The sequence below is a fragment of the Microtus oregoni genome, unplaced genomic scaffold (genome assembly GCF_018167655.1).
Source record: "Microtus oregoni isolate MIOR12 unplaced genomic scaffold, Mior012 000033F_ref0000390, whole genome shotgun sequence".
Lineage (NCBI taxonomy): Eukaryota > Metazoa > Chordata > Mammalia > Rodentia > Cricetidae > Microtus > Microtus oregoni.
In genome coordinates this window covers 11,722,501-11,745,064 of record NW_024543092.1, presented here as the reverse complement: position 1 = coordinate 11,745,064, position 22,564 = coordinate 11,722,501, and the positions used below count along the sequence as shown (strand labels likewise).

General features: G+C 41.3%; 1 protein-coding gene across 3 annotated transcripts in view; it reads right to left on the bottom strand.

Annotated features, from left to right (window-relative positions):
* The window catches only part of Esr1 (estrogen receptor 1), a 256,296-nt gene that overhangs the window by 114,193 nt on the left and 119,539 nt on the right, over positions 1 to 22,564 (bottom strand). For all 3 annotated transcript variants that reach the window (XM_041680332.1, XM_041680333.1, XM_041680334.1), the window contains exon 4: positions 22,115 to 22,450. In XM_041680332.1, the coding sequence (XP_041536266.1) occupies positions 22,115 to 22,450 (336 nt within the window). The remainder of the gene's footprint in view (positions 1 to 22,114; positions 22,451 to 22,564) is intronic.

Sequence of the window (22,564 nt, the reverse complement as noted above, 5' to 3'; positions counted from 1 at the left end):
GGAAATGCATTTTATTTAGAACAGTAGCTGCAAATCTTGTCCAAGTAGTAGTGATATTAAAAAAGGGGGAGGAAAAGAACTTTGGAAAGAAGGGAAAATAAATTTTATTTCTATGAATATTCACTGACAGATGTCTTGAACTGATAAAATATAGTCATAAATATATTAGTTAATAATAAATTAAAAACTCTAATCAAAATCAGTAAATAGAGGTTAACAGCTCAGAGTTAGAACACATCAAAGCCCTGGGTTTTATTCCTTGTGGCTACTAAAAATAGTGTATGCATGTATGTATATATGTATATAGATATGTATGAATGTATAGAATCATAAAACTTCCCCATTATTCTCTTTTGATGGTAAAATGTAGATCTGTTTTGCAACACTGCCATGCCCTTTTGATTATAATAATTTTATAATGTAGTTTAAAGTCAAGAAATATAATTCTGCTTTTTGTTTTTTGTTCAAGATTGTTTAAGGATTTATGTATATTATAGCAAAGCCTGTGTATATCACAGGACTGCAGAAGCAGAGAGGGAAATTATTTCTATTTGTGATATTATAACCTTCAATGTAAAATCTACTAAAGTTGCTACCAATAAGAGATTAAAACTTATTTTAAAAATTCAATAAGATTGCAGGGTACAAAGTAAATACACATAAATCATTACTATTTCTACATACTAATAATAAACTATCTAAAAATGAATTAAGGAAACAATACCATTTATAACAGTCAGCCAAACAAACAAAGGACAAAACACACACAGGAGAAAAACCCACCTTAGGGATAAATTTAAATAAAGACGAAAACAGGATCAAGTGGGAAAGCACCCCATGTCCATTAACTGAAAAAAATGTTATTGTTGACATTTCTGTAATCATCACAGAGTTTGATGCAAAACCTATCAAAATTTCAGGGGCATATTTCATATAAATGAACCATTCCTTAAATTTCATGAGAGCCACAAAATACCTTGATTAGCAAAAACCATCTTGATTTAAAGGAACAAAGATCTATGTACCACACTCCCCTACTTTAAAATGCATTATCAAGTGTTTACATCAAACATTATGGAACTGGCACAAAATCCAACACATTAATCAATGGAAGAGAGTAAGAAGCTCAAAATTAACTCACACATCTTTACTCAATTAATTAGATTAAAAGTACCAAGGCACACAATATCAAGATCCTTGTCTTCAGTCAATGTTGCTTGGAAAGCTAGATATTCACATACTGAGAACTCAGTAAGACTCCTGTCTCACACCATATACAAAAGTCGATGAAAACTGGAGTAAAGACGGAGACAGAACACCTGATCCTGAAAACCTACCAAAAGGAGATGCAAAAAATATATTGCTACAGGCGAGGACTTCTGAGACAAAACATGGAAGCATTAAGAAAGAACAACACCAACAACAAAGTATTGCATCAAATTAAAAGGCTTCTGCATTGCAAATGGAATAACAGAGGTAGGAAACAGCCTAAAAGTATAGGGGGATATATGCAAATCTCAAATCTAGGAAGATATTGATAGAATGCTTATTATATATTAAATATGATTCCATATATGGGGAATTTACATACTTATATATTAGGAAAGCAGAGAACTGGTCAAACTGGGTAAATGATATGAATAACTGGAGTCTTGCTCCCTGGAGAAACATGCTCTGAGGTGTCTTATCTTTTGGGAGCCCAAAACAGCAGAAAGGGAGTCAGGGAAAAGCTAAAACCAGCCTGCAATGTAAACTGTGGCATCATTCCAGTCTTGTCTTTATTTCCATCAAATAGAGAGCACGCTTTTCTAATTGGGAAAAGACTAGAAAATTTCATACCCTAGACAAAACACTGCCTCTTGGCCACTCAACAACCATTCTCTCCCTTCTCATCCTCACCATTTTCCAGAGATATCATTTGAATCCAGTCTGGACTCCCTGATCCATCTCTTACTTCATCCCTCTCATTTTCCAGAACTTCACCTTCATCAGACACTCAAGTAGACATGCTGGCTGAAGAAGACACACTGTCACCTTCCGGACTCAACCATCAAATGGTACTAGAAGGTCTCCAGAGTCACCATATCCTGCTTTAATCCATTCATTTCCCCTGTCCCTTAGAAGCCTGGATCACCATGCCAGCCTCTCACACCTTCTTCTCCCAACACATTCTAAGTCAACCTTGTTCCCAACATCTGGGACAATCTGAAGAGAATCTTCCCAGAAGTACAGTGTCCACCCGTAGGCACTCTACCCACAATGACTTTTCTCTTCTAGAACATGAGAATCTACCTTTGGTCTTCCGGGTGTCATGATAGCTCTTCCTTCTTTCTCCTCTGAAAGACTTTATTAAACTTGCTTTTTCCAACCCATTTCCCTCCATTTCTTCAAGAACTAAGCCCAAAGATGCCTTCATCCCACTCCCCTAGAAGGCCACTCCTGATAGACAACTACCAATCCTCCTCATCCTTGGCCTCACCCTGTCACTTCTGCTCCCTGTACCTCACCTGTCTTTGAAGATTCTACAAGGAGATGGGCTCCGCCTCAGTCTCCTTTTCCAGACCCTCCCCTCCTCTCTGACTTAATGCTCCTGTGTTCCACACTTTAGTCTTTGGGATCCACTTTTTTCCTTCTATATTCACTCTGTTGTTGATCTTATTTATCACTTGTCTCCTCTGAATAGCAACAACAACAAAAAACCCTCAAAGCTTTATGTCAAAGTCCACTTTCAAAGTCCAGACACCTCTACCCAAATAGTCTTATCATGTTTCAAACACTGGGCTGCTTTTCCTGCTCAAAGTCCTGTTCTGCCTGTAGACTTCCACTACCTTTACTGTTGACAATTATACCTTATAAATGTCCAGGCTCAGAAAATCATCTGTGGATCTTTTCTTCCTCCAAGACACGACACCCAGTCCACCAGGAAAAGCCTGTTAACTCTATCCTAGGATGCAGCCAGAATATGACCATCCCTCCAGCCATCTCTACTGCCACCCTCCTCAGAAACAGCCACTATTTCTCGCTTCTCGCTTGAGTTTCTGTAGAAGGCTCTCCCCTGTCCTGGCTGCTTTTGATCTTGGCCCACTTAGGTTTTATCCTCCATCCAAACAGCCATGGGTCCCCAAGTCCCTCAGAATAAAAGCAAAAGTACCAGTTGTCGTGGGAACTCATGTGGCTTCTCACCCCTTCCCTCTCAAAATGTGTTTTCCCACTTTCCGGGTTCTCTGTCTGGAATACTGTTCCAGCCACAATGACAGCAATCTTTTTCTCCCTTTGAGTGTTGTTCGCATGAACTCTCAATGAAGCATGCTCTCCTTTGACCCCTTATGCTTTCTGTCCCATCTTCATAGCTCTGCTATCCAGTGCTTGTTTCTCTTTGTCCACATTTCTGCCATTTTCCAGAATTAACTAGACCATAACAAGTGCCCTTTTCCTGCCTCCCGTATAGACTACAAGTATCCTAGAGGTGGGGCTGGATGTATCTCAATCATTCAGCTGAGAACATGACCAAAAGTATCTGAATAGGCAAAGCAATCTGTATACACCATATCCAACATTACCAAGGCTCACTAAGGCTAAAAGATTTTCAAGTAATCTCCAAATACTGGGATTAGTAAAGCATAGGTTTAGCTTTTATTTTATTAATGATTCAACGTTCAATAAATATTTCAAATCCACTATTATGTTTTAAGTACTGTTCTAGAAACATAACATTAATAATTCCATTGTAGAACTTTTACTAAGTTTCCGTGGCTTTATAGGCATGTAAACACATAATCCACACACCTAGAAGGCATGTTATTCCATGTTTGATATTCATGTAGGGCAGCAGACATCTTCCATGACTATGTCACCCCTCTGAGGCAAGTTAATCTCAAAAGGGGTCAAAGTTAGTTTTGGGAATCAAGAAATGATTACAGGAAAGCAAAGGCTGATCCTGGAGTTGAGAAATCTTAGACACTGTCATTTTTTGCCATCTTTAATGTTTAATCTACTTGAGGAAATCTTCCTTAGAATTTAGTTTCTCCTACCAAAATCTATTCCATGCGTCTCCTGGTGTGAAGGGAGGGCTAATAATTAAGGGGAAAAGGAATTTGAAGCATACCAACATTATGTATGAAACTTCTAGAACTCTGGATCTCTAATTGGCTATCATTGTTCTAGGAAGACCCCTGAATCCAGCTTTGTATGTACCCTTTGAGGACTTGGATCTGCAACTTCTCCCAAAGCTAGTAGCTAGGAAGGAGCCAACCACACAACTCAGACTACCACGGGGGTATTTCTGTGACAGCAGAATACAGAGCCTGAGAGAATTGTGGGAGAAGAAAAATTAGGGGAAGCTACAATTGTTTAATATAAGAAAACATTCAAAGAAAAATTCATGCTAAAATAGATTATTTGCCCTTGTTCACGGGTTTTTTAAAGAGTGTGCATCGCTCCAGTGGTTCCTAACAATCAGGAGCTTATGTTTGGCTAAGGTGACTAAGCACCTCGCTAATCTTGATGAATGGACTAGTCAAAGATGGAAGAAGCAAGCCAAGCTCCAAAGCTGGGAATGCAGTGCGCAGAGAAGGCATTTCCCGCTGAACATTTTGGTTCTTAGATGGCCAGTTCATACATTGGAGAGTATTTCAGTTGCACATTCAGCTCAGTGGTGCAAGCGTTCCTCACTGTGCTCTGTTATCTCCTCAGCACCCTGTCCTTGGAATGGTAAACCCTCCCACCCTGCAGATACATTCAATGTCTCTATAACCACAAGCTAGCTTACTCTCCCTCTCCCTCCTTCCCATTCTCTCTCTCTCTCTCTCTCTCTCTCTCTCTCTCTCAGAAAATTTGCTTATTACAATGGAAACAATAAAACTCACTTCCAATTCATCATCTTTGAAAGTCCCCCCAAAAGGGAAAAACAGAAATAATGCTAACATGTTAGGATATTAAAAATATGCACTCTTAGCACGGATGCCGCATTGTGGGGCTTGGGGCAGGGATACCTTCTGAAGACAATTGTGCAAAATATCTGTTCATCACTTGTTTACTGAACACCTTCCTTTAGCAGAGAACATCTCCATTGGTATAACTTTCCTAGGATTTCTACACGAATGTGTACATTTTAAGTCATAATATGTGGGGTTTTTTTAAAGAAATAAACTCACAGTACAATCAAATGTGTATACACAACCCTCAAAAGATGACACTCCATGTTTGTGAAGTTCAGTTACAACACCATGAAATATTTTTTGAATGCCAAGATGAAGCAGCATCCTATGATGACTTTGCAAGCACAGACTCTGACCCCAACTGCCCTGTTCTTTCTGAGTGCTTAGCCTATAATAGGGAAGCTAGTGTCTATACATTCTTGTCTCTTTATCCACACAATGGCCAGAGTATTAGCAGGAAACATCGAGTGTGTTGTGATGCTAATAAACAATAAAAGGTAGACCATGTCCCCAAGATGGCTTAGTATGGCTTCTATGGGTGTCGGTGTGTGTCTGCATACATGTTTATGTGTGTGCAGAAACATGTGCACACTGGTGCATGTGTGTGGCAAGCAAAGGAGGATCTCAAGTGTCATCTTCGGGAACCACTGACCTTGTTTCTCTTGAGACAAGGTCTCTCTCACCAAGTAAGTCAGGCTGGCTGGCCTTTGATCCCCAGATCTCCTGGCTCCACCTTCACAGAGCTGGAATTACAAGGCTGCACTACCGGACCCTTATTTTTTATGCGGAGTTTGAACTTGGGTCCTCATGTTTATATAGCAAGCACCTAACAGACTGAGCTACCTGCCCAGCCCTGAACCTTCAGTTTTGATTCTTTTTAAAATGATGATATAGGAACTGCAATATTCATTTAAACTGAATTTTACATACATATCCATTAAATTCCCATTCAGCCATTCAGTAAGTATAATAGCCTGGTATTAAACTATTTCTTGAAGTTTACAGTAGTAAACAGATAACAACCACTGCTCTGTGAGTTCAGATTCATTCACGTGAACTAAAACATGGTCTATGCTATGCTTGACCTTCTATTATTTGGGGCTTGCTGTTACATGTGTTTGGTTTTGATCCTCATTTGTACTCATTATAGGATTTATTCCTCAACAGATACTGTTCCTTGCCTCTGTATTCTTTGCTGCCTCATTTGAACATTTAATTGCACAAATACACTAAGTTTAAGTAAAACATGTATGCACAAATACATTAAGCTTAAGTCAGATATGCTCACGAAGTCAAATGTGACACGAATCTAGTTAATGTTCACTTGGAAATCTGACAGTGGCTGAGAGACTTCGGCAAGTATTTGCTCTTTCACTTTTGCAATATGCTGTCAAAACAGAACAAAAGGAAAACAAACTTCAATTAGCTTTGCACAGTAGTGAGACAATTATTTGAAAAGCAAGAAATAAAGTCATGGAAGCATATAATACAAATAAAAAGAAATACACGTGCTAAACTGAAGTTTTAGTGTGCTTGAAAAACTGGTTACTCCTCCAATTTTACAAAATTTTGGATTATCTTATGATGTTAGTGTACAGTTTCTTAATAGTCCGTAAAATTGGATTCAAGCTGGGTGTAGTGCACACGCCTATAATTCCTGTGCTCACAATGCTGAGGGGGAATTGAAAGTTCAAGCCAGGCCTAGGCAACATAGCAAGACACTATCTCCAAAAAAGCCAAACATGGCCTAACAAGATGGCTCTGAGGGCAAAGACACTTGCTACCAAGCCTGATGATTTGAGTTCAGTCCCTGGAACCTTCATGGTGAAAGGAGATACTAATTCCCTCAAGCTGTCTTCTGACCTCTACAGACGTGTCATGGAATTCCCCCAAATATACACAAAGTAAATATATAAATAGATAAATAAATAAATGTGAAAAAGCAAAACAAATTATATTCAAAACTACAGCAAAACCACAAAACCAGCAACAGGAAGAACCACTATTATTGGCTATGCGCCGTGGAGCCCAGTTCTCTAAGACATTCTGTGTTCTTAATTAGCTGTAGTATACAGTCCCATCAAAACTAACAGTTCAGGATGGGAAAGGCTTGAGATTTCTGAGATAATGAGAAAATAGGACAAGTCTTTGAAAGCATGCAATCATATCAGGCACAATACAACACACCCATGATTTCAGCTCTGGAATGGAGGCGGGAGGATCTCAAGTTCAAGGCCAGCATTGGCTACAGAGTGAGCTTGGGCTAGCCTAGGAGAGAAGAGACCCTGACTCAAAAAGACAAAAAACAAACCAACATACACACACACACACACACACACACACACACACACCAAAACAGAGACGTGCAATCACGGGTTTTGGTTTACGCTAAGGGTTTCACATAGGAAAACTGTTCTAGAACTCAAATAGCAACTGTAATGTTGACTTGCCTCTTATTATCAACCTGCGTGCACTCGCAGCATCATGCATACGAGGAACACAAGCTAGCTTTGTGTGCACAGGAGCTTATCAGCAGCTGCTCCTATTTGGACACTCTACTTTGCCCCAAACAACACAGCTGCCTGTAACTGCATTCACACTCCCGAACCATGGCTAGGGTGCTAGGGTGAAAGCTCCTCAGAGGCAGGGAGGTCCCCCGTTTTGTTTCCAGCATACCCTTTTACACAGAACATACTTAGTGCACAAAGGATGCTCATTAATTCCTGGAAGTGATGGAACTCCAAACATGGACTCCTAACATGTAGGAAACTCCAGAGGAGCCCAGGGTGAAGCCTCAATGAAAGGTGATCCACCCGTTTTACTGGCTTAACACATCTTCCAAGAACCACCGAAACAAAAGTGCGTGGTAAGAGACATCACTTTTGAGAAATGTTTGTCTACTTCTTTTTCCTTGTGCTCTGGTTTGGATGTAAATTGTCTCCAGAGCTGGACAGATACCTTAGATGGTAAAATGCTTGATGTCCAAGTATAAGGACCTGAGATCAAGCTCCAGCACCCATGTAAGGGGAGCATTGGCCAATAATCTCAGTGCTGAGGAGACTGAAAAGGGGGGATCTCTGGGCTCAATGACCATCCATTCCAGCAAATCAGTAAGCTCCAGGTTCAGTTAGAGACCCTGTCTCAAAAAATATCAATAGAAAAAGACATCAGATGTTGACCTCTGACCCTCCACACATGTACAATACACATGAAGACACACCCCCACATACACATACACATCCATAGATGAGTGTGCATGTAGTCTCTAAGAGGCCTGTGTGCTAAAGGCTTGATCCTGGATTGGTACTACTGTAAGGTGGTAAAGCTTTAAGAGGTGGGGCTTAGTGGGAGGTCTCTAGGCTACTGGGCATAAGGGCTTGAAAGAATGTGTGACCTCTCTCTCTCTTTCCCTCCCTCTCCCTCCCCCCCTCCTTTTCTGTTTCCTACTTCTAGTCCAGGAGATGAGCAATTCTATGTTCCACTGCATCGCCCCTACCTCATGATGTACAACTGACATACTCAAAGCCCCAGGGGTCAAGTGATTATAGATGAAGGTTTCTGGGGATCAATAAAAACTCATCTTTATAAGTTGGTTATTTCAAAAATTTGGTGAGTGGACAGAAAGCTAACACACCATGCAATGTCTGCTGTTTTTCATATAAGGCGCTTTATGCATTGAATATTCTTTTCTATTATATTAAAGAATGTCTAACGTAGGCGTTATTATTTTAGTCACTGGAAAGCAAGCACTTTAGTGGCCTTTAAGGCCATTCACACCATTGCCCCTCAGTTGCCAATATCTGCCTTCTGAATACACCCAATTGTTAAAATTGTCTTCCATGACACGTTCTTAAGTTCAGTATATTGCAAATCCTCCAACTAAACTGGACCGGTAATGACTGTTTATCCATCACAACCATCACACCCAAGCTACATGCGCCTCCAAGTCTTGACACCATGTGTGGGGCAAAGCAATCACAGACTCTGCGGAGACTTCTTCCAACGGTGTGAGGGCAGAGCCATGAGTCTGAGAGGCATGTATTAGAGTATCTGACATACTCCATTATACATATCTGCGCTTGTGAGTCTCTTCAGACGAAGCATTTGTAGCTAGTTCAGGGAAGCCTCATGCCAGTTCTGGGAATCCTTTGAGGGCAATTCAATATCTGCTCAGGAAAAGCTGATTTTTTTTTAGTTTATATCCCAGAAGTATGGATAGAAATAAAGGGAAAAATAAAAAAAAATTACTCCATTCCATTTGTGTGTGGGTGGAGACATTCCTTATAGATGAGAGAGAAGAAACACTGGTAGACAGAACTTGAGCCCATCCTTCAGAAAGTATCTTCCCACAGCCCAAGGCCTTGAGCGAATTTTCTAAATTTAAACCATTTATCTCCTACTTTCAAATATCCTGAGAAAATGTAGGCAAACATCCTGACCAGGTAAGACAAAAGATGTGGCAAACAGAAATAGACAAAAGCAACATTAAATGTCTCAAAAGTGTTTTCTCTCATCCAAAACTTTACTTTTCCCCCTAAGGTATAAGTCCAAATGTTTTGCAAGAAAATGTTGTTCAGCCAGTGATGTGGGGTAGGAAACAATAGGTAGAAACAGCTTCGCCTTAGGGTCCTATGGAGCTCCTTCCACGTTAAGAGCCCTAGCTTCTTCAAGAACAGACACCTGGTCCACCTTCCAGGAAGACAACTGCTCACCGTTTAATAGATTTCACATTTATAAATAAGCCCCTAATGAATGCATGCACCACCACAAGAAGAAGCCTCAGTTCCCTCCAGAGAAAGGTGCTGTCGCCATTTTGCTAAGTTTCGCCTTTCTTCAGCAGCCACCCTTCTCTTCCCCTCGCTCCTATGTTGGGCTCTGCTGGGTACAGCTCAGTGATAAGTGCTTGACTAAAATAACAAGATCGTTTAAGATCTTTTTAAATTAAATCACAGGGAGTTTGCCTTGATAATTATTAAACAGCACTTAGGTCTTAACAAATCAAGCAGTCTGCTCACCCGGGCGAATATTCCTACAAGAAATAACTGTTCAGGCTTGGGAGATAGCCCACTGGGTAAAGTACTTGCTGTCAAGCTGCGGACTGTGAGTTCAATCCCTAGCCCTTACAGAGAAAGTCAGATATGATGGTACCTGCTTGTAATTCCAGCACTGGGTGATCAGGCATTGGGGAATCAGAGATAGGAGCTTGTTGGTCAGGCATCCTACCATTAGTATGCTCCAGACCAGTGAGAGACCTTAAAAAATTAAGGTGGAATGGTTCTTGGCCAACAATCTCAGGGTTGACCTCTGGCTTCCATGTATGCTACTACACATGTGAACCCTCATGTACACCTCCTCCATACCACAAAGAAGTATCCGTTTAAAACAGAACTGGGTCTAGGGGCATAGGTCAGCGGAGGAATGTGTGTTTCATGTATGCACTGTCCCAAGTTCACCACCAAGTACCAAAAAGCAAACTAACGAGACCAAACAGAGTAAGTCAAAGTTGAATACACTGGGTGGAAGAGTTTGGTTGTCCACAGAAGCAAAGCTCAAAGATTCCCTGGGACTGGGAAAGTGGGCAAGAGTTAACTGGGTCAGTAGCCCTTCTGAAGAAATGGAACTCAACACACCGAGCAGCTTGTGACCCAAGTGAGGTGAAATAGCAACAACCCCAGGGTGTGTCATCTGCTGTCAATGTTCAAACACCTTAAGCCAGACAAAAGAGTTAACCAAGGCACTCTCTAACTCTTCCCCACCAGAGTGGCTCCAAGGGTGGGAGTGAGCCCTTGTTTTCCTAACGACTCTGACCTTCTGCTGGGACTCAACTTGAACTACTTACACCATCTTCTGTGAGAAATAAAGGAACACATACCTAAGTTTCGTGGTATCTAAGTTTAAAGCTTGTCGATCAGCTTCAGTGTTTGGCCACCTCCTTGAGGCTCTGCGATTATGTTTAGTAAGAAAAATAAATGCTCAACCCAAGTATTTTAAGCTAGCCATGGGTGAGCAGAGAATACTAATAATTGTGCCAAAAGTAAATAGTCATGTTTATATCATACCCTACTATAAAGATTACATGGCAAACGCTTCTCTCCTATGAAGTAATGCAATAACACAGTAGTGACGAGGAATATCCTTCAAGTCTCTTTGGCGAGCTTTCTTTGTAGTGTTATGGGTTGTGAAGGTGGAATTGGAAAATAGTAAGTTATTTTAATTCAACTCTAATATGAGACGTCTTCTAGTGAACGCACTGCTTTTTATATTTTTTGCAACTTAGATCTCATGAGGGCCAATACTGATATTCTCTCTACAGTTCCCCACTGGTTAATCCTTAAAAAAATGAAATACAAAAACTACCTAACATCTGTCATCGCTGAGGCGTAAATTCCTAGCACATTAGGGAAATTCAAGCCAAATTCAGTCAGCCATGGTGACACTGGAGGCACACAGGTTGACCTACAGGGACCTAACAGAGGACTGCAGGGAGTAAATCAGTTCCAGGGATGTAGACAACAAAAGATAAAGCCCCAAAACACAGACCAGTCACCCCAGAGAGCTACTCTGCCTAGGGAAATCAGACAGCTTCAAGCCCTCTAAGAACTCAAATGTCTATAAATGGTCATCTTTTTAAAAACATCCATTCACCATAGAAATATTTCAGTCCACAAAGAAACCACTTGTTTTGTCACAAAATGATGATTTTATGGGTATCTGTCAGTTTTACTTAAATATTAGAATTTGACTTTTTGAATATCAAAATGTTTGCACAATCATTTAGCCTATTGTTGTCATTATATTTTTATTTATTGATTTTGTGGACGTGTGTGCTTGCATGTGCACTCGTGTGTGCACTGGGATACCATGGCGCACATGTGGCACTCAGAAGACAACCTGCAGGAAGCCAGTGCTCTCCTTCTACCCTGTGAGTTCTGGAGACCAAACTCCATCCATCAGGCCTGGCAGCGAGCCACCTTCACCTGCTGAGACATCTCACTAGCCCCTACATACACAGTTTTTAAAAGAAAGTTGGTGACTTAAATGAATTCAATTCAGATGGCCGAAATACAGCCCCTTTCATTTCAAACAAGAATTTCCATTACAGAATCGTCAAAATACAAAATGACAGCAACTAGTGTAGAGGTCTTAAGGGACTTTATTTCGCTCTCCTAAAAGCAGGTCAATGCTTTCTCTGATGGAATGGAATGCATTACAAAGGACCAAGAAGAGGAGGTTAGCTTTATGGATAGACACTGGCTGAAGAAGGCAAGGAGAAAGAAATGGTTTGCTCGCTTCAAAGTTCGTCAAGGAGACAGAAAAATAGAAAAATACCTGAATGGTTAACATCAGATGGTTTCAGTTTTACTTTTTCTAAGAATGGCAGGACCCAAGTACCCACAGCCAGCATTTTACTAGAGGGTTTGGTATAATCCAGGCTAGCCTCAAATTCTAAGTTCAGGATGACCCAGAGGGGCTGATCCTCCTGTCTTCGCAGCCCCAAGGCTGTGGTTTACAGGGGTACTGTGCTGGGGAAAAAACCCAGGGCTCTGTGCACCATAGGTGGTCATTCTATTAAGTGAGCTACATTTCAGCTTGGGGTGTAAGCAATGCAGTAGAGGGGCTTCGGTAGCACAGCAATGGAAAGGATCCTGTTTGTGTATCACTTCCTTCTCTCCTCATTTCTCAAAATCCCCAGTAACAACTTGGTTTTGCTTTGTCTTTCATGGCGAATGACTCCATCTTGATTTTGAGTCTTCATCTGATAGGACCTTAAACAATGGCTGTCTGTAATATTTATTTAATGAATGAACTATCAGCAGCAAACAAATCTAGCATGAGAGAACAATGAAGGAACTAAGAAAGCAGGAGAAAGCAACCCCTGGGCTTCAGGTCACAGTTGACACAGTTAACTGTGTCATCTGACCAGCTAGTGCTTCTCCAAGAGGCAAACTCAATCCAAGTTCTCCTTGGTCATAAAATGGGAAGTTTTTAAAAAGAACTGGGAGTTGTGATTCTCCATTGGGACAAAAATGGTCAAGGAATTTGAGCAGAGACAGCAGGAAGCAGGTGTTCAACAAAGGCAAAATGAAATGTATATAGGATACAGAGAAAAGATGGCAGGCAGGTCATGGGCCAGGGGACTTTGAGTTCAGCAGATGTTGCAGAGATCACATAAAGACATATCCAAGGTTAGTCTACAGTAAGTCGGCCTCGGGTTAGGAATCCCAGGGTATCAGTTAGGTCTACATTTTAAGCTTTGGGGAAGAGAGTACTATTTATCTGCTAATACATTTTAAAAGCATGCTAGATAATAAAGGTCCTAATGCCAGGTTTTATCGACTGTTTGTCCACCTAATAGCAATTTCCACCAGGATCTGATGAGGAAGGAAGGTCTTTGCAAGTATGCTAAAATTAAGAATAAACCAGACTGAATCAGAGTGAGATTCAATCCTACACACTTAGTGTTCTATGTTCTGCTTGCTGACTCATTCAGAGGCCTGCGCTTGGCTAACTGTCTTACAGCCTAGGACCACCTGTCCAGGGGATTGTACTAGCCACAGTGAGCTAGCTCTCCTCTATCAATGAACGGTTAAGGTACCTCCCGCCGCAGGCATGACCTTAGGCCAGTTTCACTGGGGTACTCCTGCAGTTCAGACTTTCGTCTCAGAAAAACCTAGGCTGGGTCAAGTTGGCAGCCAAAGCTAATTAGAAGAGTTGGTGTCTTTGCGAGCAGTGAAGATGATCACAGGAATTTAGACATCTGGGAGGGAGGAACTCCTCATGATGTGACCATGGCAGTTAACGCTGGAAATACTTGCCAGTAACCACCAGAGGCACAGAAGTAGGACATGGAGCCTTGGAAGACAGCACGGTCCTGTGGACCCTGTGATGTCAACCATCAGTTTCTAAACTGGGAAGGCATGCATATCTGTTGTAAGCTGACTTGCTTGTGGCACTTGTTATGAGAGCCACAGCAAAGTAATACAGGGAGTCAAGGCTTTATAACATTGGGGATGAAGCCAGGGCATGGCATACTGTAAGCAAGTGTTCCTACCACTGAGCTGCCCTTCCAGCCAAACACAGCACCTAGAACAGTGATCCCCACAAATTTTAGCATCAATGGATAGAATGAATTGAAAGAAGAGTGAGAACAAAAAGGACAAGCTCACAAGGTGTTATGGCTCTTTGTCATAAGGAAAGTGAAATTTTTAGACAAAGCTAGTGGCAATAGAAAGGAGCAAACATATATTCAGTGTTTCAGTGGTGCACGGTGAAGAGGCAGTTACTAAGTTGGATGAGCATGAGGAGTAGACGCCCTGGCAAGAACAGAGAACACGAGAAGGGCAGAAAGGAGGAATGGGTATCTGATATGTTGTTTTCTAATATGTTGGTTTTCTGATATGTTGTTTCTGATATGTTGGTGAAAGTGTGAACTGCTGTCTGTGGACAAATGAACGCAGAAGCTGATCACGTTGTTATTTAGGACTTGAGAGAGAACCTAAGCCTCACAGAGTTGAAGTTAAGGTGGAAGGCGTGCAGAGACTGACTGCCCAGTGGGCAGGAAGCATAGTTAGGGTGCACCTGCAATAGACGAAAGAAGTTAAGAGGGGCTACTTGGTGCACCCTTTGTTCTCTCCTGGTGAACAGATGGTATGCCTCATTAATGCTGAGTCAGCCAAACAACCTGCCCTCTGATTGCCAGTTCTGCTCCTACCTGAATGTTTCAAGCTGTAAGAATTTTTCTTTTACTTCCCAAATGAACTGAAAGTCATTGTTTATCTCTGTACCCAAAAGAAAAGTCATGGAAGGCATTCAATTAAAGTAAATTAACTAGTGTGTGTGTGTGTCTGTGTGTGTGTGTGTGGTTATTCTCTTAACCACATGTGTAGGCCAATGGCCAAATGTTTTTGCTTTATTTTCAAAGCTTTTAAAGCACAGGAAAGGAAGAACTAACAAAGCCCTTCAACTCAAAAGGTCAATTATGAAAACCTCTTAGAATTATTTCTGCAGAAGGCTCTTTAGTAAATGAAGTGGAGACAGCAGAATACCTGCATAAAAATAACGTGAGAGTCACACCTCATACCAGCCCCGGGACAAGTTCCAACAGTGCACATTATGAAGGCAAGGAGAGTCTATGAAACAGCAGGAAAGGTCATTCTTCTGTTGGTTAAAATCTGTAACATGCTGCCAGGGAGAGCCATGGGATTGCACTGCTCTGAATCGGCTTTGAAGCCAGGAATTAAGTGAACCAAGGGAGTTGTAGAGGCAGAGAATATACACCGAAGTAAATCATCAGCCAGGCCTATGCTAGAGGAGCCAACATTTCCTCTCTACTTTTGTCAGAAGACAAGCTTCTACTACACAACCCAGACTGCTCTTGATGTCACAGCAGTCCTCCTGGGTCAGTCTCTTGTGCGTGGAGATTACACACGTGTGTCCCCATGACTGTCCTACCCACCTTTCATTGTTCTTTGTAGACAGGATTTTATTCTGAATTTTCCTTATCACAGGCTGGACTTTCACTTAGCATGTGTCCTAGGCTGGCCATCCTTCTGCTTCAACTTCCTGGGTGCTGGAATTGTAGATGTATGTGGTATCACATCCAACATCTATCTTCTTTATGCCAATAGTTTCTTCTATGTATTGTTTTATTTTATTTTATTGACTTACAAATACAAAACAGGGCGGAGGAAAGCACTCCACAGTAGATCACTTTTCCAACTTGTATAAAGCCCCAGGTTCAAGGCCCGGCAGCAACAACAACAAAAATAACAGAACAATCCAAAACCAAACAAAAACATGGCTAGTATACTTTCTGTTAATTTTCTAGGCCACCATATAAAATATCAAAAACTGTGGCTTTTAAAACAAAGGTGTGTTGTCTTAGTTCCAGAGGCAAGGTTTCCTGGTTGGCATCATCAGTGTGACACAGCCTAGCATCGTCTAAGAAGAAAATGTCAAGGTCAGGTTGGTATGTGACCGTATCTGTGGGTGGTTGTCTTGACTGTTAATGGATGCAGGAGAGCCTAGCTCACTGTGGTGAGAGGACTATTCCCTAGGCAGGCTGACTTGCATTAGATGAAATCTAGCTAAGGATGAACCAGAGGTCAAGCCAGCAAGAAGTATTCCTCTGTTGTCTCTGCCAGGACTTCCCTCAGTGTTGGCCTACCCTGAGAGTGTAAGCTTGGCAAATCCTTTTCTCACGCAGGCTGCTTTTGGCAGAGTGTTTTATCATGGGACTGGAATGAAACTAGAACATGATGGTTCAAGACCTACACGCTGGCAAGGCCTTTAGGCTAGAGTTCACACTTGCCTATTCTAGCTCCCAGTATCTGTTGGTGAACTCTGGTGATCCTTGGCTTAGAGAGGACACTTGTCAGCTGTCCAGTTCACATGTTCAATCAGGAAGGAAGTTGAGTATGATGGTTGCCTTACTTTCTTCTCCCTGTGCCTCTTGGTATGATCTACACACACACACACACACACACACACACACACACACACACACACACGTGCGTGCGCAAGCAAGTTATGATAGAAAGTAGATTAGGTACAAGATTTTGGACTCACCAAGATAATATAGATAATAGAGTATTTTCTCTGAATTTGTCAAATGCAAATGGACTAGATATTGTTGATGCATTTATGGCCTGTATATTCAGTAAATACTGTATATAGTTATTGTATTTATTGTATACAGCTTTTCTTATATTAGTTATAGCCTTCTTTTTATTTTAGACAAAAAGGGGGAAATATAGTGGTATATTATTTATATTTTAATAAATAAAGCTTGTCTGAAGAACAGAATGAAAAACAGCCACACTAGTCAGCCATAGAGGCCAGGCAGTGGTGGCAGACACCTTTAATGCCAGCACTAGAGAGGAATACAAGGCAGGATGAGACAGGAACTCGGGTTCTTTCAGTCTGAAGATTTTAAAGAGATAAGAGCACTCTAGTGGCTTTGCTGCTTTGCTTTTCTGATCATAAGGTTGAACCCCAATATCTGTCTCTGGGTTTTTATTAACTGTGCTACACACACACACACACACACACACACACACACACACACACACGCACATTTAAGTCAGTACCCAATAAGCCTTTTTACAAAGACACCCACTGTCTTCTATAATACAGCATGCCTGTGAACACACTGGATCTCAACTTCTTCTGTAAAACTCTGCTTCTAAGTAAAATCACAGTCTGAGACAGGAGGGACTAGGCCTTCAATATGCATTTTTGAGAGAATGCGATTCCACACACTCTAAGAATAACATCTGTCTAAGCACTTAAATGACTAGTAGATGCCCATCCCCTTCAGAAGTGGCAAAACTGTCACTGACAGCCCTGGAATGTGGCCAGAAGACACCCAGAGCCATCAGCTGTGACGCACAGACATTCAGATTCTCCTCGGCATTGGAATATGTAGCAAAGGATCCATAGGGGAAGATTCTCAACACTCTCAGCATGCGAAAGGAATGTTCAAAGGCTCCGTATACCTGGTCCTGAAATATCAACGTCAGTGTCAGAGCTGTTCATGAAAGATAGATCAGGCAAGTAGCTGATTTCCTTGAGTTTTAGCTGCAGGTTCCACAGGAGGAGTAGGGAGCTGGGCGTGGCTGGTCAGGGATACAGCTGTGCACTGGTCAGGAATACAGAGTGTGGTAGAGAGCTGGGCATAGCTGGTCAGGGATACAGCTGTGCACTGGTCAGGAATACAGAGTGCAATAGGGAGCTGGGTCTGACTGGTCAGGGAGACAGCTGTGCACTGGTCAGGAATAGAGTGCTGTGATGAGAGGTAAAGAGACACTAACCTAGCCCTAGGAAGCTCCACACAGAACAGCTCCAAATTCTAAACAAGCCTTGCCCTTGATAATGGCGCCTGTTATCTCTCCAGGAGGTCACCTATTCTTCCATACCACATTCTGTTTAATCACCGTGCCATTTCTCAGTATGGTAGAATGCCATAACAGCCTGAGGCCAGGCTCTGGTGCTCTGACTCTAGCTGGGAAGCAGATATTGATGTGCTCTGATAAAACCCTGGAAAGCGCTGGACCCTCCCAGAATGGAAAGTACTGCTCATGCCTGATTCTAGGAGAGAGGTGTTGAGCTCTCTCCCTGTCCTCTTGTCCTTACCCACCTCCATCTCCAGTTATACTCACTTCATCACATCTTTTCCTTAGTAAGACCAGAAAAAAGTTATTAGGTATTAAATGAACGTGGAGAGATCTGGTGCTTAATAAAAGAAATCCCATACTAGCTCAGAACTAAGAAATATACAGGTATTCATTAATAGATAAAACTTACAAATCAGGATTCCCTGCGTGAATGATGGATAAAGGGGATAGGTAGATAGATAGATAGATAGATAGATAACAGATTTAAGAAAATTAAGAAAAATTGCTCTGGATTTTTTTAAATTAATTTTTATTCATTTATTTATTTATTTATTTATTAAAGATTTCTGCCTCTTCCCCTCCACCGCCTCCCATTTCCCTTCCCCTCCCCCAACCAACTCCCCCTCCCTCGTCAGCCCAAAGAGCAATCAGGGTTCCCTGCACTGTGAGAAGCCCAAGGACCACCCACCTCCATCCAGGTCTAGTAGGGTGAGCATCCAAACTGCCTAGGCTCCCACAAAGCCAGTACGTGCAGTAGGATCAAAAACCCATTGCCATTGTTCTTGAGTTCTCAGTAGTCCTCATTGTCCACTATGTTCAGCAAGTCCGGTTTTATCCCATGCTTTTTCAAACCCAGGCCAGCTGGCCTTGGTGAGTTCCTGATAGAACATCCCCATTGTCTCAGTGTGTGGGTGCACCCCTCATGGTCCTGGGTGCCTTGCTCGTGCTCTCTCTCAAACACTATCCTGAGTGAGGTAAGTCAGACCCAAAAAGAGGAACATGGGATGTACTCACTCATATTTGGTTTCTAGCCATAACCTATAATTCGTGATCCTAGAGAAGCTAAATAAGAAGGTGAACCCAAAGAAAAACATATAGGCATCTTCCTGAATATTAACCTTCATCAGGCGATGAAAAGAGACAGAGACAGAGACCCACATTGGAGCACCGGACTAAAATCTCAAGGTCCAAAATTGCTCTGGATTTGAAAGAGAGAAATATAGGATAATGAGAAAGGCTGGAGGTAGGGGAATGATGTAATCATATTTCAACTTCAAAACTAAAATTGTTTTTAAAAAGTTTTTGTGCAGAACTGGACAAGTGGTGTGATCATTCTTCCCACAGCTGCTCTTAAGACATGTCAAAGGGAAACATTTATCCCTTAGACTCTTCTTTTCCTAGGGTTTAACACAAATCCTTTGGGATTACAACTGAGGGCCATGCTTCTACTTCATTTTACACATCCTCACCTCTTAATTCCCACATTTCAAGTCAGAAAATGGGCCCAGATGTAAGACAAAGGAAAATTCAATTTTAGTCACAAATGCTTGAGAATCCTAACAATACTGTATTGTAAAAAAGTTAAATAACCCAAAGTATTGATTATATTTATTAAAAATCCATCATTTAAAATGAAGTCTATTCTCACTGCTACACGGGTAGTCATTCACTTCTGACTTCTTTACTGACATGATTTTCTTTACCTCCTTTTGTGTATATTTTTTTAATTGTTTCTCTTTCATTCTGTGAGAGTATAATACAATTACATCATACTTCCCCTTTCCTCCACCCAAAGTCTCCCTATACCTCTCTCTGTTCTCTTTCAAATTCATATCACATCGCTGATTCCACACAATGGCTTCCTTGCTATCGTTCTCCCTAACGATGTTTCTCATTCCCTGTTGAAAATTACCATTATTATTCTTAAATTATCACCTCATAAATGTGACATTGCCTATACCAGCTCTTTCATGTGGATGATATTTCTAAATGGCAGGTGGTATTTGGGTATATAAAATATTTGTGAAATACAGCTTATTCTACAAACATTCACAGTCATCTCCAGAGTTCCGCTTGATCTGCTCCTTTTTTCCACCACTATTTTTAAATCAATGGCCATTGTCATTCTGTTTCTCCAGACAAGCTGACTTACAACAGCTATATTCCGGTGGTACACAGATAAAGCACCGCACACACACACACACACACACACACACACACAGTCTTGTGTCAGTCACTTGATGACAGACACATCAGAGAAATGGATCCCTGGGTAGATCTGTTCCTTTCCACCAACTTTAACAACCTATTTACTCCATCTCTAATCCTTACAACATACAGACCCACCATCATTGATGAGGCCTGTTGCTAAGCAAAACATTGTTACATAGCACATGACTGTACATAACTGTATTTTGCTTTTATAATCCTTTTTTATAAAGGGCTAGTCGCCAAAATATAGTTTAACACCAGAGATTTTTGGACCTTTGAATTATAATAGGGAAACCGGAAAGCAGCCGTGCTAGATACTTTGTCTAGTTCTGAATTTAACAACGGAACAGCTAACCATGCATGACCACAGCATCTTCCTAAGCTTGACCTTTGCCTCCATTTGAATCCTAAATTGAGGTTACTTTCACAGATCTTTCATGAATGGGTAATACATTTGAACACACTGAGGCTGAAGCAGGAAAATAAGTTCAGAATCTGCCTTGGCTACACAGCAAATCCTGACACAAAACACCAGCCACCAACAAAGTATCACTTATAAGATGCTGAGGTGGGTCTCTACAGACAAAACTGAATGCTACATACTTGTTTTCCGCCCTGCTCAGTGGCTCTGGAACTAGTATTGCCAGAATCTCATGGCGGGATTGGGGGGGGGGGGGCGTTGTTTATAGATTAATAAAACCTTAACAGCAACCAAGAATTGACTGTCAGGCGTATGTCCAGTAAATTTTTTGTGCATTTCGTTTTTCTTTTCTTTTCTCTCAAAGTGTAAAAACAAGAAGAAAACAGGCATAAAGTTCAAGGAAAAACACATAGACCCACATGATTCAAATCCCTGAGAACTTGTGTCTATCTCGCAAAAACAATGATAAAATATCTAAGCATCCGATAAAAACTTTCAGTTCCTTAGATGGCCAGGAACTTTTGCTTGCTCATCACAATGATCCTCAATACTTAGTTTTTTTCTATCAATCTTTATTATTTCATAAACTCTGATCTCTCCTACCTAAACTACCTAGATAGATGTCATGTAGTAAGTTTGGCTCATTGCAACTGCTAGCTCTCTACTCAAAGAACAACATGTTTACATGCGGATTTGTGCACATATATGTTTAGATTTACTTTAACTTAGCCTATGTCATTAACCTGGGAACTGAAGGCACAAAACCCCCCATATATTTTTTGTTTTATAAAAAGGAAAAAAAAACATCTCACGTGTCATGGAAAATAACTTCATCTATTGCAGCCCAAGAAGAAAAAAAGCTCTATTTAAATCTCACTTGATTTGATCTCCAAGCCATACAAGAAAATCCACCTCTTATTGTCTTAGCACAGGTCTCTGTATCTGAAATCCATTAACTGGAGCACAGGAGAGTCTTGTTTCCATCATAACTAGAGTCTTTCACCATAAATGAGAACAGTCAAGAGCTATAGACACAGCACTTGAGAGACCAATAGGAGGAGTGGAGTGTCACTTCAGCCTCTGGATCTTTCTAGAAGCTCCTCAGAACATCGCTTGCATTTATTTTCCTATTGTATTTCCCTTCCCCTGAACATCCAAGGCATAAAGCAAACTGAATAAATAATTGGCGGTCCACAAATAAACCTATTACTAGCCCTTTAGTGCACAGTATTTGAAGAAGAGATTATTGATGGAAAAATTGCTTCTTAATAGAGGAATATTGAGTGATGTCTTAGGAATCAAAAAAATTTCATTGATCACTGAGCTCTAAGTGCTTTTACTATGTGATGTCTGCATGACAGACACATGTATGCATGTGGTATGTAGTATCCATCCAGGTCTTTTGAGAGAAAAAAACTGACCAAAAGCACTATGTCAAAGGTTTTATTGTTCTGGGTGTTTATTTTTAAAGGCTATTTCCTAAGCTTCGAGAGAAACATAGTGGGTTCATATGGACAGTTGACAAATCTCAATGTAGCATTGGCACTAATCACATAGCACGTGACTGCTTCCTTTTCTCCCACAGTATCACAGCCAATTCTTGAACAGTTATTCACTCTCAAAGCAGAAGTAGTGGTCTGCATCCTTACCTGGCACTCTCTTTGCCCAGTTGATCATATGAACCAGCTCCCTGTCGGCCAGGTTGGTCAGTAAGCCCATCATCGAGGCTTCGCTGAAAGGTCTCGAAGGATCGTACTCAGAATAGATCAAGGGCGGTTCAGCATCCAGCAAGGCGCTGACCATCTGGTCAGCTGTCAAGGACAAGGCAGGGCTGTTCTTCTTTGTGTGCTTAATCACAAGAGGGCTCGGCCAGAGGTTGGCAGCCCGCATGTCTCCTGAAGACCCCATGCCATTACTGCCTTCCAAGTCATCTCTCTGGCGCTTGTGTTTCAGCATCCGCCCTCCTCGCCGGTCTTTTCGTATCCCTGAAAATGCAGAAGAACAAAGCACAATTTCCATTACCTTTTTCTTCCGTGAACTTCAGTACAAACACCATCTTCATAGATGAAAGCTCTTTATTTTATTAAAATAAATGCTGA